Source organism: Myotis myotis, unplaced genomic scaffold, assembly GCF_014108235.1.
Source record: "Myotis myotis isolate mMyoMyo1 unplaced genomic scaffold, mMyoMyo1.p scaffold_m19_p_4, whole genome shotgun sequence".
Classification (NCBI taxonomy): Eukaryota; Metazoa; Chordata; class Mammalia; order Chiroptera; family Vespertilionidae; genus Myotis; species Myotis myotis.
Genome location: NW_023416346.1, coordinates 105,640,687 through 105,660,247, shown reverse-complemented (window position 1 = coordinate 105,660,247; position 19,561 = coordinate 105,640,687). Strand labels below are relative to the sequence as shown.

The 19,561-nt window shown below is 40.8% G+C and overlaps 1 protein-coding gene across 1 annotated transcript in view; it reads left to right on the top strand.

Moving 5' to 3' along the window:
• The window catches only part of CFAP47 (cilia and flagella associated protein 47), a 469,227-nt gene that overhangs the window by 319,164 nt on the left and 130,502 nt on the right, over positions 1-19,561 (top strand). The window contains 3 exon segments of the mRNA XM_036304204.1: positions 3,281-3,404; positions 6,726-6,760; positions 7,038-7,053. Of these exon segments, the coding sequence (XP_036160097.1) occupies positions 3,281-3,404; positions 6,726-6,760; positions 7,038-7,053 (175 nt within the window).

Sequence of the window (19,561 nt, the reverse complement as noted above, 5' to 3'; positions counted from 1 at the left end):
TTTCAAAGAGAGGGTTCTGAGGTCCTTGAGAAGACAGTTGTGGGGGAAGGGTGATAGAAGATTTACCTCTCAAAGGGGAGAAAAAGGATTTATAATTGCAAGCTTTCTGAAGTAACTGCAGATATGCATCAATTAAGAAATACGGATCACCTCTGTCAACCCCCCTCACTTATCATAAATGTCTACTTCTGTGACTGCAGTTTTTATATGCCAGGGTTGAGGCCTAGTTGAGAAACAGTTTAGAGGAGCCTGGTTAGAATTTGGTCAAGAAGAGAGTCTGTGTCACATACAGGGTGTCCCCAAAAATTGTATACACACTTTGAGTGATTATCAAGTCAATGTTTATTAACATACAGTTCATTTTCAAAATTTAAAAGAATCTACAGAAATGAATAATTTATTTTTGTCAATGCCTGTTTTCAAACTGATGACTGTTCTGGTCCAGGCACTGATGATAATGTGAAGCAATGGAATCGCACACATCAAGAATCATTTCATTTGGTGTTTGTGTGCCCTCAATCATTGACTATTGCCAGTTTTGTACTGTAAACTTTATCTTTTATGTAGCCCTATAAAAAAAATCTAGTGGCACTTTAGGATAAATTTTCTTTGTTCAAAGATTAGTCTGTCTTCATTCATTATTTCAAATCAGTTAACCCTGAAAAGGAGTGAAAATTAAGTGAGCTATCAGCTGTTAAAATTTGTATACATTTTTTGGGGACTTCCTACATTATTTTGAATGACCTGAAGATCTAGAAGGCAGACAATATACATTTAGGATAAAGAGCTAGTTGCTGATACGAATAGATTATCTATGCACAATGACTAGAAAATTGAACCAAACCCAAACAATGATAAATGTACATTGAATTAATTTAAATTTCAGGATTTACATGATTTGAATTGCCAAAATAAAGTAGGTAGAAACTGTGACTTTGTGGGGAAAAAATTCTTGTGGATTTTATAGATAACTAGGGCCCAGTACATGAACTCATGCACCTTGAAAGGAACTGTGGGCCATGAGGCTGCAGTGGGCACAGGGGCGGGTCTCAGCCCATCCTTCATGCCCCCGCCCAGCCCCTCCTGGCCTGGCCCCTGGTCTCCTGCCTGCTGGCAGCCCAGCTCCTGTAGCTGCCACTCCCACATGCTGATGGCGCCGGCCTCACTCGCACCAGCTGATGGCATGGAGCCATTGGGGCTGACACCAGCAGTGGGTGCGAGAGGTGGCTGCCAGCCTCGATTGCCCTTCAGGAGCAGGGGGAGGTGGAGAAGCCCTGAGGGGCAATCAGGGCTAGCAGTCACTGCTCGCACCTGCTGACAGTGCCAAGTGATTGGGGCTGGCACTGGGCGCCGGCAGCAGGTGTGAGCGGTGGCTCCATCACCAGCAGCAGGTGCGAGCACCGGTGGGACCGCGGCACGTGGGAGCGAAGAATTTTCAGTAACCACCAGAGGCTCGCCCCAATGACAGCGACTGGTGCCCTGCTTTGGTCTGACACCTCCGCTCACCTGCTCCACCATCCCGCCATGGCCAATGCCCACCATGTTCCGTGCTCTGCTGCTGATACCCACCATGTTTTGTGTGTGCCCCCTGGTGGTCAGCACACATCATAACGACTGGTTGTTTGGTTGTTCTGCTGTTTGGTCTATTTGCATATTAGGGTTTTATACATATAGACTAGAGGCTCAGTGCATGGATTCGTGTATAAGTGGGGTCCCTCGGCATGCCCTGTGGGGATTGGGCTGAAATCCGGCAGTCCAGTGCTGCCTGCCACTCCTGCCTGTCTCTCCTACTCATCCTGGCCCCACTGTGCCCGCTGTGGGCTCGCACTCTGTCAGTCCCAATTGGGAGAGGCTCGCACCGCCACAGCTGCGCCTGCTAGCCGTGAGCCCTGCCTCTGGTGCCTGTCAGTCAGCTGAGTGGCACTCCCACTGTGGGACCACATAGACCACCAGGGGGCAGCTCCTGTGTTGAGCGTCTGGCCCCTGGTGGTCAGTGTGCATCATAGTGACTGATCGACTGGTCGTTCGGTCGCTTAGGCTTTTATATATATATATAGATGAACCCAGTGAATGAGATAATTGTTAAAGGCACTAACATTTATTTTTGATGAGTAATGATATGATGATGATGATGATAATGATGGTGACAATGACAATGATGATAATGATAGCCAATATTTATTAACTTCTTAAAATATGCTCCAAGTACCTGGCATTTGTTTATACTTTAAATGTACCAGAGATAGGCAGTGTGTACTATTATAACCCATACTAGAGGCCCAATGCACAAAATTCGTGCAAGAGTAGGCCTTCCTTCCTGCAGCTGCCATCACTGGTTTGCCTCTAGCACCCGGGACCCAGGCTTCCCTCGCAGCCCTGGCTTCATCCAGAAGGTCATCTGGAAGGATGTCTGGTATAATTAGCATATCATCCTTTTATTATTATAGATTTTACAAATGATGACTTTGTGGCTTTGGTTAATAACCTGGCCAAGTTTACTTAGAGTTGGGGTATTTACTAGTAAGTGTGGGTAGTCTGGCTCCAAGAAATCTTAGTCTAACCTTTGTTGTTGGTAGTAGAGCATCCAGATAAAAATAAATGGTTGCATACCTCTGGGCTCTGCCTTGCTTGGTTCACATGTAGAGAGCTGGGTTTCTCTTCAGTGTTCTATTCTAGGAAGCACAGTATTGAACTCAATTGTGTCTTGAGTAGCATATGTATGGGGGGTGAGTTGTAATCTACATTATATAACTAATGGTTGAAAGTACTTAAAATATCAAACTTATTTAAAAGATATGTTTGGAGGTCTCTGGAGGGGCAGAACCTCGTTTTATATGTGTGTGTGTATATTTATTTCTGTCCCTCCCACTAAACTGTCATTAGCATAAGAAAGGAGGCTAAGTGTATTGCTAATGAGAACTAGAACTGATGGGTAGATGTTAAGGTACACCGGGATCAATTCAAGGAGGAAAGCACTTTCTCAATGCGGTTCACCAATGGAATGGTTTCTTCCTGAAGCAATGGATTCCTCAACACTGAAAGAATTAGAACAGGGGACACTGAGCATCTCTCAATAAAGGATGGCTCCATTAATTCTATGAAATGGGTTAGTGTTGTCTTCCACCAATTAAACAATAAGTATCTAAAGAAATGAACAAATTCAACTCCTTGATTGATTTTCCCCCAAATATAGAGTCTAAATTGATAATGCTCTCTTTTGTGTTTTAGAGTTAAAAGGTAAGAGAATTACATTCCAAATTTTCTTTCTGTTTATTTGCAGACATGTATGCTTTTTAATATCTCAAAGTTAAAGCAGCCTAAGTCCGTTTTATATACAACAGAAGTAAGCCTTCCAGGATATTTTTATGTTCCCAAGGAAATCCACATTCCTCAGTATCCGGAACGTCAAGATAAAGGATTTAAACCTGGGGTTAAAAAAGGTAATCACTAATGTGTGGAATGCAATATCTAGCACCATTGCAGGTACTGTGAAATTATAAAATAAAATAAAAAGATTACCTGTACTAATAGGGTTGTTCACAATATAATTGTAAAGATAGTTTAGCTACATATATACCAATTGTTATTATTTTTTGTTATCTTCACCTGAGGATATTTTTTCCACTGCTTTTCAGAGAGAGTAAAAGGGAAGAAGGAGAGAAAGAGAGAAGCATCGAAATGAGAGAAAGACATTGACTGGTTGCCTCTTCCATGCACCTTGACCTGGGGCCGAGAGCGAACATGCAACCCAAGTACATGCCCTTGACCAGGAATCGAATCTGCGACCCTTTGGTGCATGGGTCAACGCTCTAATCTTTGAGCAACACCGGCCAAGGCCATAAATGCTAATTATTGAATAATATTGTGTGTTATAAGAAACCAACAAACTTCATAACAGTGATCTAAGTTATGTGCTGACTTTGGGTGCTAAATTACTGGTACTGAAATTTGTAGACATCTTTTTTAAGAATACCTATCTGATAAAGACAGTAAATGCACTTTGAGAAAGGTGAACTCTTGCTTTAACAGTGAACCTAGTTATAGAAGTTGTTCTGGAGTTGAGGCTTAGGCTGGATCTAAAGAATAAGAGGGATATAGACATTAAGAATATGTCAAAGGAGAACAATACCACTTATGAGTAATTTATCTTTGATATGGACTAGAGTATTAGTTGAGTACTTAATCTTGGTCTCCTGGTGTCTCTTTATTTTTATTTGTGTTTAGGAGAAATATTTAATAGAATATTAATACATTATTTAATATAAATGATGAGGTATAAGAAATGTGACTAAATAGTTTAAAATAGTAAAGTTAATTTACATTTTTCCTTTGCTTATTTCCAAACTCATGAATAATAAAATATATATATATTTTTTATTAGGGCAATGCACCATGTTTCATGGATTCTAAGTTATATTATTGCTAATTATGGTTTTGTTAAGTTTTCATTTTATATTTTCCTATGGTTTTGTGTTAACTATAAAATATTTCTATATTTAAAATAATGGTTAAAAATCATAAGGTACAGGATAACCTGTTCACTTTGCTTTCCTAAGAGATCTGAGGTGTTGAGCATCTTCCCACATGTTTATTAGCCATCTTGAAATGTGTATTCAGATCATTTGCCCATTTTTTAAAGTTGGGTTTTCTTTTATTATTGAGTGGCAAGTATTTTGTCTCTATTCTAAATATAATAACCTCAGATAGATGATTTGCAAATATTTTTTTCTCATTCTGTTGGTTGTCTACTCACTCTCTTGATAGTATCCTTTGAAGCAAAAAGTTTTAAAATGTGATGACTTTAAATTTATGTATTTTTTTGTCCTTATTGCTCTTGCTTTTGATATTATATCTATGACTCCATTGCCAAATTCAAGGTCATGAAGATTTAGACCTCTGTTTTCTTCTAAGATTTTTATAGCTTTAGTTCTTGAATTTAGATCGTTGATCCACTTTTAGTTACCATTTGTATATTGTTTGAAGTAGGGGTCCAACTTCATTCTTTTACATGTGGGCTATCTACCAGTATCCTCACCGTTTTTGAATACACCATTCTTTGTGCATTAAATGATCTTGGCACCCTTATTAAAATTAGTTCACCATAGATACATTTTTTTATTTTTGAATTCTCTATATCCTATAGATCTATATGTTATCCTATACATCTATATGTCTATCCACATGACACTTTTAAAATTACTGTTTCTTTGTGAATCTCTGCTACAATATTCTTTTGGAATGATATTGTTTTTGTTCTTATATCCTCATAATTTCATATGGATTTTGAAATCAACTTGTCAATTTTTATAAACAAGCCATCTGGAATTCTGATGGGTATTGCATTGAATCTATACATAAATTTGGGGAGGACTGTCATCTTATCAATGTTAAGTCTTCTGATTCATGGCCATGCAGTGTTTTTTCTCCTTTTCTCCAAAGATATTCCTTAATTTTTGACAGTTTTGTAGTTTTAACAGTGTAAGTCGTGTACTTCATTTCTTCAATGTATTACTAAGTATTTTATTCTTTATGCTAACACTGTAAATGTAATTTTCTTAATTTCTTACTTGTATTATTTATTACAAATGTATAGAAATAGAATTGATTTTAATACTGAGGTTATAGTATACAACTTTGCAGAAATAATTTTTTTAGCTGGATTTTTAAAATTCTACTATGTTATACTGGGTCCTTTAGGATTTTCTATATATATCTAGAGATATTCTTACATCTTTCCTTCTGAAGTAAATTGTTTTTATTTCTTTTCCTTACCTAATTTATCAGGTTAATACCTTTAGGACAACATTAAATAGAAATGATAAGAGGGTACATCCTTGTCTTTTTCCTGAATTTAGGAATAAATAATCCAGTCTTTAATCATTGTGTCATGATAGCTGTAGGTTTTTTATAGATGCACTCTATGAGGTTGAGGAAGTTCTCATCTACTAGTATTTCTAGTGTGCCATTTAAGGTATCTAATTTTTTTTTATTGATTTCAGAGAAAGGAAGGGAGAAGGAGAGAGTGATAGAAATATCAATGACGAGAAAAGATCATCTATCAGCTGCCTCTTTCTCACCCCCTACTGGGGATTGAGCCCATAACCCGGGCATGTGCCCTGACCGGGAATTGAACTGTGACCTCCTGGTTCATAGGTCGATACTCAAGCACTGAGCCACACTGACCAGGCAAGTTATCTAATTTTTGACCTCTGCTTGTTTACAGCATTCTCTCATATTTCATTTCATATCTGAAAGGCAAAAGTTATGCCCCTACTTTTGTTTCTGAGTCTAAAATTTGAATATTTTTTTTTTCCTGTGTGTGTGTGTGGGGTCCATTAGGCAGTTTTGTTAATTTAGTTGATCTTTACAAAGAACTAGCTTTTTGTTTCAGTGATATTCTCTAGTATAGTTTTTTCTTTTCAATATCATTAATTTCTCCTTCAATATTTATTATTTTTTAATTCTACTTTCTTTAGGTTGCTCTTCTCCCCCCTCCCTCCAATATCTTAAAGTAGAAGGTTTAGTCTTTATGTTATTGATTTCAGATTTTTTTCTTTTTTGTTATAGGCATTCATAGCTATAAGCCCTGCTTTTGCTGAATCCCATACATTTTTGTAAATTTATATTCATTTGCATTAACATTAAAGTATGTTCTAATTTCCCCAGATTTTTCTTGACCCATTGATAGAGTGTATTAACAATAATAATATGCCCTGTCTGGGTAGCTCAAATGGTTAGAGCATCATCCTTATATGCTAAGGTGGTGTGTTCGATCCCTGGTCAGGGCACATTCAAGAATCAACCAATGAATGCATAAATAGGTGAAACAACTAATCAATGTTTCCCTTTCTCTCTCGCTTTCTCTCTCAAAATCAATCATCCTATCTAATAAAAGAGAAACATGGTAATTAGCGTATGACCGCTACCCTTCCCACTGGCTAATCAGGGCGATATGCAAATTAACTGCCAGCCAAGATGGCGGCCAGCAGCCAGGAAGCTTGAAACTAACATGAGGCTTGCTTGCTTCAGTGGCGGAGGACTCCAACGTTCCCCGCCTGCCAATGGCGGCCTCAGAGCTGCAACTCTAAGCAACTATGTTACAAATATAGAAGCTAAACAAAACCCCAGAAACCTGCTTTAGTAGCCAGGCTTCAGCCAGCAGGATCGCAACATTGTTTCAAATACAGAAGGTAAACAAAGGCCAGAAACCTGCTTTCAGCAGCGGAGGCCTAAGAGCTGAAGCCTCAGAGCTAAAGCTGGCCCAGAAAAAAAAAAAGAAAGAAAAAAAAGGAGCGGTTGGGAGCTTCCATCACCCGCCAGCCTGAAAACAGCCCTCAGCCCCTCACCAAGACTGGCCAGGCACCCCAGTGGGGACCCCCACCCTGAAGGGTGTGTGACCAGCTGCAAACAGCCATCATCCCCTCACCCAGGCTGGCCAGGCACCCCAGTGGGGACCCCCACCCTGATCCAGGACACCCTTCAGGGCAAACCAGCTGGCCCCGACCCGTGCACCAGGCCTCTATCCTATATAGTAAAAGGGTAATATGCCTCCCGGCACCAGGATCAGCATGACAGGGGATAGCACCCAAACCTCCTGATCGCCCTGCGGCTCTGTGTATGACAGTGGGCGGGGCCACAACCTCCCTATCTGCCCTGCTCTGTTCGTGACAGTTGAAGGCACCCCAACCCCCTGATCAGCCCTGCTCTGTGCCTGATAGTGGGGAGCTCCCCAACCCCCTGATTGCCCTGTGGCTCTGTGTGTGACAGGCTACGGTGCTCCAACCCCCTGATCGGCCCTTCTCTGTGTGTGACAGGGTGCGGCGCCCCAACTCCCCCCCTCCCCAATGGGCCCTGCTCTGTGTGTGACGGGGTAGAGCCATAACTTCCCCATCAGCCCTGCCCTGTGTGTGACAGTGGCGGCGCCCCGACCCCCTGATTGGCCCTGCTCTGTGTGTGACGGGGTAGAGCCATAACCTCCCCATCGGCCCTGCCCTGAGTGTGACAGGGTGCGGCGCCCCAACCCCCTGATCCGCCCTGCTCTGTGTGTGACAGGGTGGTGCCCCAACTCCCCTATCAGCCCTACTCTGTGAGTGACAGGGGGGAGCTCCCCAACCCCATGATCCACCCTGCTCTATGACAGGGTATGGAGCCCCAACCCCCCTGATGGGCCCTGCTCTGTCAGTGACAGGGGGTAGTGCCGCAACCTGCCCATCGACCCTGCCTTGAGTGTGACAGGGGGCGGTGCCCCAACCCCCCAATTGGCCCTACCCTGAGCGTGACTGAGGGTGGCATCGCAACCTCCCAATCCGCCCTGCTCTGTGCATGACAGGGGGCGACGCCCCCACTCCCCAATCAGCCCTGCTCTGAGCCTGACCAGGGGCTGCACCTAGGGATTGGGCCTGCCCTCTGCCACCTGGGAGCAGGCCTAAGCCAGCAGGTCGTTATCTCCTGAGGGGCCCCAGACTGCGAGAGAGCACAGGAGTGGCTGAGGGACCCCCCCTCCCCCCCCCCCGAGTGCATAAATTTTTGTGCACCAGGCCTCTAGTTAAAAAACTGTCTAAAAAATCCCAATAATAATAGATGTTTGGGAGGCAAGTTGAAATATTATGAATCACACAATATGTAAATTAGATTAATGTAAAGCTTCTCTGTTCAAAACCAGAGAAGATACTCCAGAACTCTGTTTGCTTGCCCTTCCCCACCTCCTGTTGTATCCCCAGCAGCAGTTCAAAGCAGATTCTCATAAGATTGGGGCTCCGATAAATACAGTTTGGAAACCACTGATTTATTTCAATGTCCAAAATTTATTGATGAGGAAATTAAACAGAGGGATTAAACAAACAAACTAGAATCAAGTAGTTAGTGGCAGAATCCTATCTTGAACATATGTCCTCAGCCCCTTTAATTAAGATGCCAGATGATGGGACACATTATTCAACAAATATTTATTGAGAGCTTACTGTGTGCAAGCAGTGTTTAGGCACCAGACGTAGAGCAGTGAACACAATAAAAAAGGTCCCTGCGTTTTAGAACTTTGATGGTGGGAAATTGTCCCTAGTGTTTGCCAGCCATCCTTGGGCCAAATGCTTTGAATGGCATTTTCAGTATGGTTCCCACTCTTCTGTGGTTCTATCTTTCATTCTCTCTTGTAACTCTGGTTATTACTTTTTTGATAACTAGTTAGTTAGATGTTCTAGAAGTGGTTGTAGCACAGAGAATTATGACTAGCCACATGAGAATTTAATCCAAATTTTGACTTCAGTAATATTGTTTCAGTAAAAAGTATTCAGCCTTCTGGTTGCCATCTTGGCTCCAATTGTGCATGTGCCTACCTCCCTCCTTATTGTTCTGTTCCATCTTTGGGGAATGTCTGGTGGTTCCCTGGGGAGTGTGAAGCTGTAATTTCCTGGTGAAGCAAGCAGGCTCATGCTCCCTAGTTGATTATGCTTTATAATAACTAATTCCTTTTGTTCCCTTCCTTTATTAATATCTAGCTACCTATGCTAACCTCACCATTGAGATTTATATTTTATTGATTACTGGGCTTTCTGTAATGCTTTGTATCCTAATCTCAGTGATTGATATGCATTATTAGATTTGGAGAATGTGTTTTGGGGCAATAACTGTATCTTTTGTTCTCCTTCCCTAATCACACATCTAGGTACATGGCCCATCCTATTGATTAAAGGATTGTCCTCAATTGACAATGATATATCATGTCACTGCTCACAGACTCCTTGGCTGAGTCAGAAAATTGAGTCATGTACTCTTGTAATCTGGCCTCAATCCAAGCAGCCTCTATGGTGGCCAAATGATCAAACTGCTGAGAATGTCCCCCCCATCTCTTTCCATTTCAGGTTAACTATTCTCTGGTTCTTTCTTTGCCCCACCTATGGGGGTTATAACCCGAATAGAGTGCCGAGTTTCTCCCATCTGAAATCCCTTTTAGAAATGTCATGTTTTTCTTCTCATTTTATTTCCAACCAACGTCCTTGATACTTCTCGGAAAAACAGACTTTTAGACTTGTAGTTAGCATCGTGATTTTTGAAATGGATGCTATACAATAATATATAAATCTTTACCAGAATAATTGAGCTATAATTGTGTGATTCCGACAAAACTAAATATGAAGAGACAGAACTGAAAATGCTTACTGGAAAAGTTAGGACAGAATTTCTGTGCAGGATTGATAGCTTGGATTGACTTTTCTGGGCATTCTATATGTGATCTCATATATAAAAATAACTTAGTTGATACTCTACATCTATACATCTAAGTTGTGTTGCATTTCATTTAATTACTTCTCATAAGAATTGCTAGTTTAAATGTAATATCTGTACCTCTTCCATTCTTTAATATGTCGTTATTTTTTAAAACTTATTTTTTTAGAGATGTTATTATATTTTATTGAAGATTAAAATGGTTTCATTCACTCAGCTTTGTTTTTTAAAGGATTCAGTGGAGAAGAAATCAGGCTAAGTTCTTGTCCTCAGGAAGCATAGAGTCTAGTGAAAATGACAGCAATTGAGCATATAATAATCCTGATCTGCAATTCAAATGTCCAAGTGCTTATCTACTTAGCTTTAAGGTTATTGGAGTGTTTATTCACCTGGTTACAGAAGTTGTTTCAGGGCTTGAGTTGATCATAGTTGATTCAGGGAGAGTCCATTTTGGGCAATGGATGGCTTTTTATTTTTTTCTGCCAGGTTGGCTAAGCTGATAGGTTAAGCAAGGGTAAACAAGGAGAGTCTCCAAGAATGAGGTCACCACAAAGAAAAGCCAAGTCAAAAGGCAGAGAAAGAATGATGACATCTCATGATTTCATCTCCTGATTTCTGGATGTCTCATTGTAAAGGTGGTCATTCCCTTTGTATGAGCCAATAAATTACACCTGTGGCTCCTGCTTGTTTCAGTGGGGTTTCTGACATAAATAAAAGTGGATTCAGAAAACTAGAATCCAAAGTCTATGTTCTTTCCACATTGCCAGTGTTTACCAACCCTGGCTGTATGTACATCAGTGGCACCTGGGTACCTTTGACAAAGTACAGATTCTAGGCCCACTCTAGACCTGCTGAATATTCCCAGGTAGGAAGAGGACTAGGAACCTGTATTTTAAAAGCTCCCCTTCAGATCACTGCCGTAATTAATCTGCATGTTAGAGTTGGGGAAGCACTGCTGCACAGCATAGCTGTCTCCAGTTTACAAATGGAGAAAGTCAGGCCCAGAAAATCTCAGTCCCTTCAGGAGGCCACAGAAGGAAGAGGTCACGTCAAGTCTCCTGAGTAAGCACTAAAGTTTACTAAGTAATTTGTCTATTGCTGTTTGCATTATGCTGTGCTGCATAAAATAGTCACCCTGTCCGTTATTCTTGGGTAATTGTCTTAATTCCCTAAAAAATGAAGCCTAAGGCTAAAATAAGATAGTCATGCTTTACTTGGGAGGTGCAGGTTCGGGGCATTGAGAGTGAGAAAAAAGAGAAACATGGAAGGGAAGAACTGGAAGCAAAGCAAGGAATCATGCATGAGCTGCTACCTCAGTGTCCACCAATTACCTCCATGAAGGGCACATGCTCCAACAGATCATTCGGCAGGTGTCATTTTTGGAAAAGCTATTTGGAAAGAAAGGCCCCTGAGCAATCAATATGACAGAGGAAGGAAAGAATTTGATCTTCATATTCACCTCCTATCACCTGTCTTGTTTGCTTGATTTCACACCATGGAAATCATGGTCCTAGGCGGCAAGGTGGCATTCTCTGGCCCCATGGACTGCCAGGTGCCATGCCGTACTATGGCAAGAGGAGCCAGAAATTCTCTACCTGTCTGTGGCACAGCAGCCAAGGGGTTGGCTCCCTTAGTTCTGCAGGACGTTACAGGCCATTCTCAGTCAGAGAAACCTGGAGGGTAGGACAGAGGTGGTGGGAACTAGGGGAATCTCAGGGTAAAATATATCTCATACCGCAGTGTTGTCTTACTGTCAATATTTTAAAGAATTCTACTAGCTACATTGTCAGCAGCTTTCAATGTAGACAATATTCAGTTTCTTTCCCTTTCCCCTACCTTCTCTGCTGATGTGCCTCTTCCCCAGTCTCTGAGCCAGTTCTCATTGCAGACCTGGGATCCAGTAGCCCATCTGTACTGACCGCCAGTCTCCCGTGTTATCTTCGCACTCACATGAGTACTATTTCAGCATCAAATCTGGCAGCGCTGGCTCCTTGTTCATATGTTCCCATAGTTGTGATGCATCTCCCTCTGTCCTGTGTGGTCCAGTACAGGCATAAGATTCTATTCTATATCTTAAACCCAAGCTTGTGGTTGCCAGACACCCTCCCTGGACACTGGTATGCTTTACCTGTCTGTCATCAATCTTGCTATAGACAACCCAAGACCCTCTAACAAAACTCTTGCCCCTAAATTTAGGATCTTGGGGCTTTTCTTGACTGCAATTGACCTCTGACATCAACCCGACCTATTCCTCTTTTCCCTAGGCCAAGTACCTGATTATCATTTGACTTCAGCCTTTTGAAAATCTCAGTCATAACTTGTTTGACAAATATGTCTTTGTCATCTGGGTGCCTTCCCCTATGTGTCTTCCCGTAGTCAGAGTTTACAGCTTGTTCAGTTGCCAATGTGTCCTGTCCTAACATTTGAGGGTTTTTATTTTATATTTTTGCAAGTTCCAGGGTCTTTCAATGCTGCACCATGCAATAATGAGAAATGACTATGTCCTGCCTGTATTATCAAAGAAAATATACTTTCAGTCAAATAATTTGCTATAACCTAGTCCACATAATTGTATTATTAGAGACTTTGTATATTCTTTATTCTCATAATTTTAATGTAAGATATACCTTACTTTATTCTCATATTTTTATTCTCATAATTTTAATGTAAGATATACCTTACTTTGCCTTTTATTGTTTTATTTCTATGGACATAAATCCTGCCAAAAAAAGAGAGTGAACTTTTAAACAGTGTCTTCTTTGTATAGGTTTTCAAAGGCGAACATATGCTCTGCAATAATACATTTAAAGAGGCATTTAATAAAATAATTGTAGAAGCCTTATCCTCCTAGGTTAAGTTCTAGAGAATGTGCTGTTTATTGGCTTGCTAACAGCTCATTCAAACTAATTTGCACACTTAGTAAATCAGTATGCAAGAACTTAAAATCAACTCTCTTCAAAACATTTTATTTTTAATATAAGACAGAGAAAGTTCCTGGTATTCAGACTTGAAACTGCAAAGCACAAAGTTAATTTGCTACTAGCAATCCCTGGCTTCCTTCCCCCACAGAGGTGTTAATTAGAAAGCAAAATCTTATTTTAATTCTTTTCTTTTGGAAATTTTATCATCTTAAAAAATTATATGAAAATAAAAACTTCTCACTTAGAATACTGTCAAGCTACAACTCCATGATAAGCTCTCTCTTAATTTTCCATTAAATGATCCATGAAGACATAAAGAAATTCAAAAATTCAATGGCAATGGAAAGAAAAGATAAGTTACCTATTTACATAAATCCTATGAGAAATTCCCAATGATTACTAAGCTGTTGTGGCCCGATTGGAAAACACATTGAATAACTTCTGCAGACTCATGCTCAATTAAAACATAATGTTGCTATAGAAAGCAAACAGTCTAGTTCCAAGATCTGCCTTTTCCTCAGAAATTTATTATGTGCACCTACCAGAAAATTAGGAAGCTGCCTCCTTATTGTATCCCTCCTGGCACATAGTAGAGGTTTTAAAATATTTTCCTAATGAATGAATATATGTGAAATAATTTTCAAGATGGCAATTCATCAATACTTCTTTGTTTGCATCCCTCTTGCAAAGGGAACCCCCTTCCCTGGACTTAAAACGACTATAACTGGAGGAGAAAATGTGGAGGACCATCATTCTATCAGGGATGTGTGGAATCAGGTGCTGGTGGCAGAGATGGGAAGAGTCCAAGTTTTTGTGCTGAATGTTATTGGTGGGGTGAGAGTTAATCCATAGCAGGAAGACAGTGCAATTTTCTAAAATTTAAATTGTCACCTAGATTATTTGAAAATTGCCAGTAAATGTAAGAAAACATCCTGCCTACATCTAATAACTGGATAATTTTTTGATGCAGGAAATTGGCTCAAGGGTATGCATTGAGCTACCTCCACATTTAGATCTGAGAGATCATTGCAAAGTTAAAGGGGAATGGGACTCTTTACAGTGACCACTTAGGAAAGGTAACTCTCTACTATTTATTGGAGCAAACAAGAAAAGAAAAGGCATAAGCAATTTTATTAATGCTAGAAAATAAAAGAGTGACACCTAAATGTGGTATAGTGTAATAACATAATGGCAAAGACAAGAAATTGTGAAAAACAAGAGAAAAAGACATTTTCACAGGAACAAAAAATTATACTTAAGGCAGAATTACCGGCAATAACAATGGAAACCAGAAGACAATGGAATAATAGTGCTGAAGCAAATTAACTGACACTGTAGATTTTTAAATCCCAGGAAACTGTCACTCAAGAATAAAGTTGATATAAAAATATTTTCAATCCAACAATGAAATTGAGATGATTTAAAACTCACAGATATTTGCTATAAAAACAACTGGAGGATTGACTTATTGGTGAATGAAAGTGAATTCAGAAGAAATAATTAGGATCCAAGAACAGAGGTTAATAAAATAATCCGTAAATGTGGGTAAATTTCAATTAGCATTGGCTATGGAAATAATAATAAATAAATCAAGCATTATCAAAACAGAAAACTCAACCACTAGACAGTAATCTTAATTTTATAAGGAATAGGTTATAGGCAATGTAAGATTCTTATATTTGGAGAGAACAGTTTTGAGCTATTTTAAGACATCCTATATAATAAAACCCTAATATGCAAATAGACTGAACGGCGGAATGACCAGTAGCTATGATGAACACTGACCACCAGGGGGCAGACACTCAACACAGGAGCTTCTCCCTGGTGGTCAGTGCGCTCCCACAGGAGGAGCGCTGCTCAGCCAGAAGCTGGTCTCACGGCTGGCACAGCAGCGGTGGCGGGAGCCTCTCCCACCTCCGAAGCAGTGCTAAGGAACAGCAAGCCTGGCTTCTGGGTGAGTGGTGCTACTACAGGGGGAGCGCTGCTCAGTCAGAAGTCCTGAGCCAGGCTCACGACTGGTGAGCGCAGCAGCAGTGGCAGGAGCCTCTCCCACCTCCGTGGCAGTGCTAAAGACTCTTTGGGGGATGTCTGCCTGCCAGACATCCCTCGAGGGGTTCTGGACTGTGAGAGGGTGCAGGCTGGGCTGAGGGATCCCCCCGCCCCTGCCAGTGCATGAATATTGTGCAGTAGGCCTCTAGTTTTAATATAAACTATGAATGCTGAAAATTTTGGAAAACCAAAAAAAATAGAGAATTAATGTATAATTTCTAAACCAGTAAAATGCATAAAAGGAAATAAAGAAAACTTGATAAGCTCAATAGAATACAAAACAGAGAACTAAAGAAGAGATATAGTAAAGAGAAACAAAATGAAATATTAAACACAAATATATAATTAATCAGGATATATATACACTGGCTAAACTAGGAAAGTTGATATTTTCACAATGGAAAGTCAAATGCAGCTTTATGCTTTTTACAAAATTACCTGGTAAAATATCCAAAAACCTATACTAAGTATTTTTTTTTAAATAGCAGACATAAATATATTAATATTTAAATAAGTGGATTTCAAGGCAAATAAAAGTATTAATGCAAAAAGAATAATCCAATGTCGGAATAATTTCAAACTTTTTTTCACCTAACCACATAATCTCTAAATGTATAAAGCAAAAATTGGCACATATGGAAGAAAAATGAACATGTCCACAATTAGAGTGGGAGAATTTATTATACATATCTCAATAATTGAGAGGCCCAGCAGACAGAACATTATTAGTAAGACCTTACTAGATCTGACCAACACAATCAGATTATGTATTCCTGTACCTTTTAAGTTTAACTAGGCTGTGCTGGAAAAAAATAATGGCAATTCCTGCCCTTACTTCAGTATTTTGATACCTTTTTGTGGCCTTTTTCCTGTGCTTCAGGGCACCTGCGAGGATGTACAGGTATTGCATTTCAGCAAAATCTGACAGGGAACTGAAGAGCCATCTTCTCTGCTTGCAGATACTTAGAAACTTCATGGGGGAGAGAAGTCCAGTGCTTTCAGCCCTATCGAGTTAGGGGACAAGGTCACATGCCATTCTCTTAGAATCTCCCAAACGCTCCTTTTCTAGTTTCTATGTCCATCCTTTATTTTTATCCTCCTTCCTTCTTTTCTTGTTTATCCCTTTCCCAATATTTTCTTCTCTTTTCACCCTTAAATATTATTATAGATCTTCCTGGTGATAGAAAGCAAAACAGTTCATCCTCTATTGAAGTGATAAATGCCATTTTAACCAATATTTCAAAAATTGAACCTGTTCATAATTAGTATGAGTCTTTATCATTTTAAATTATTGTCATTTTATTGACTATTATAATAAAATTGATAATATAAGCAGCTAAAACCTTTTCAGAAAATGGTTTTCTTGAGTAGATGATATACTATACTTCTAATGAAAATATTTTATAAAACAAATCAAACAGAGAGAACCAAGATGGCAGCATAAGTAAACTCTGGTACTCACTGCCTCCCACAACCACATCAAAATTACAACTAAAATACAGAACAACCATCATTCAGAACTTCCTGAAATCTGGCTGAATGGAAGTCCTAAAACTAGATAAGTAAAGAAGAAAGCACATTGAGACTGGTGGGAAGGGTGGAGGCATAGAACAGGGTGATCCGACACCCAAGTGTGGTGTTCTTTTAATCTGAAGGGATATCTCAGCTGTGGAGGACTCCTGTGAAGAGCAACAGTTCCAGCCCCACACCAGACCCCTCAGCATAGGGTTCCAGAGCTGGGAAGAGAAGTCCCCATAACTTCCAACCGTAAAAACCAGCGGGGATTGTGGTTGAGTGACATGTACTTACGGAGGCTTACTCCATCTCTTTGGGCTCCAGTGCTGGGGCTGAGGCTTGAAAGGAACCTGGGACATTTGGAGAGGAACCGGATTGTCTCGAGAGGAACTCAGGAGTGGCTTTATCCCAGAATGGGGTACTCGTGGAGGTCCTTGTTCCTGTGCTGGGACCTCCCCCATCGTAGATTGACTGGCAGCCATATCTGAGTTTCCATCAGCTTGGCTCACACTGTTCCCTCTGCCCTGGTGATTCCCTGAGACCCTGCCCCATGCAATTTGCAGCCCCACCCAAGCTGCTTGCAGCAGCTTTTCCATATGAACAGCCTGTCCTGATTCAGGCTTCAGACTTTCCTAAAATCTCTTTTAAAAGCAGCAGCTGAAGTCAGTGTACCCAATAGCTCTCACTAAGAGGCCCAAGACTGGGCACTAATACCAGCCTGCCTTGCTTCACAGCTGGGCCTCGCCTGGGTATTTTCAAGCCCAATACAGGTAGCAGCTATCTATAGATCTCTCTGTAGTTCCTGCTGGGTGGCCCCAGGAAGTCACTGACTTTGCACCTCCTAGGAGGTCCCAAAGCCGGTGCACCCAGTGGAAAGCTTCAGACCATACGAAATTACAACTGTACACATCCACAAGCAACACACTAAAGGGGAAGACTCAGTGAGCAACAAAGCCCCACTGAAGCAAGTCCTGCTCCATAGGGGTGTCTCCTGTACAGCAGCTCTTCCACTGTAGTTGCAGCTGGTCCTCACAACCAATTGTCCTGGAGGTCAATTTCTCCCAGTAACACCAATAGCAATCAAGACTCAACTACAAGACTGTTCTCACAGCCCACACAGGAGTGCACCTAGAGTACCCAGCTCATGTGGGTGGGGAGGCTGAGCCACTGGGCTCTAAAGGACACCTGTTATCCAAGACTGCTTTACCAATTCCAGGAGACATAGCAGTTCTAACTAATACTTAGAAACAAATAAAGGGAAGTAGCAAAAATGGGGAGACAAAGAAACATGTCACAAATGAAGGAAATGGAAGCAAGCAAACTACTGGATACAGAGTTCAAAACCATGGTTATAAGGTTGCTCAAGGATCTTCATGGGAGCTTCAAGGGACTCAGTGAGACCCTCAAGGATCTTAGTGAGAATTTCAAAGACATGAATAAGAACCAGTCAGAAATTAAACATATGTTAACTGAAATAAAGAAGTATTTACAGGAATTCAGCAGTAGAGTACAGGATTACAAAAATCAAATCAACAATTTGGACTATAAAGAGGTAAAAAACTCTCAATAAGAAGAGCAAAAAGAAAAAAGATTCCAAAAATATGAAGATAGTGTAAGGCGCTTCTGGGACAACTTTAAGCATACCAACATTTGCATTATGGTGGTGCCAGAAGGGGAAGAGAGAGAGCAAGGTATTGAAAAGGTATTTGAAGAACTAATGACAGAAAACTTCCCCTATCTGGTGAAAGAAATAGACTTACAAGTCCAGGAAGTGCAAAGAGTCCCAAACAAGAGGAATCCAAAGCAGCCCACACCAAGACACATCCTATTTAAAATGCCAAGGGTTAAAGACAAAGAGAGAATCTTGAAAGCAGCAAGAGAAAAGCAGTTAGTTACCTACAAAGGAGTACCCAAATGACTGTCAGCTGTTTTCTCAACAGAAATTTTGCAGGCCAGAAGGGAGTGGCAAGAAATATTCAAAGTGACAAATAGCAAGGACCTACAACCAAGATTACTCTACCCAACAAAGCTATCATTTAGAATTGAAGGTCAGATAAAGAGCTTCACAGACAAGGCCTGCCCCCATTCAAGGTACAGCAGCCACGTGTGCAGTCCGCCCCAGTTCAAGGAGTAGCAGCTGCGTGTGTAGCCCGCCCCCATCCAAGGAACATCAGCCTCGTGATCAGCATAGCCTCTGTCTGCGGAACAGCAGCTATGTGAGAAGCCTCCCCCCAACAGCCAGAGGAGCCACCAAGGCTGTGAACAGTGCCCACCAGAGCAGCTGCAGCCAACTGAGGAGCAACTGCTACCACAACCACCTGAAGAGCAACCACAGCCCGAGAACCTATAGCCACACAAGGAGCAGCCCCTGAATGACTCAACATCTAGATCTGTCGGTGAGATCAAACATGGGTAGACAAAGAAACCCTAAAGGAAAGAAGAGGAGGACTCACCAGAAAGGCAGCTAAGTGAAACAGAGGCATGGAACATGTCAGAAAAATAATTCAGATTAAGAGTCCTAGAGTGCATAAACTGGATGGAGGAAAAAATCAACAACTTATGCAAGAATCAAGAAGAAACAGATGAAAAAATCAACAACTTATGTAAGAATCAAAAAGAAATGGAAGAAAAAATCAGTAACTTATGTAAGAACCAAGAAGAAATGAAGAGTGATATAGCTGCAATAAAAAACACTATTGAAAGTTTCAACAGTAGACTAGGAGAAGTGGAGGACCGAATTAGCGAATTAGGAGACAAGGAAACAAAACACACCCAAACCGAACTGGTATTGGAGAAAAAAAATTAAAAGACAGGAGGAGAGCCTAAGGGAGCTATGGGACAACATGAAATGAAAC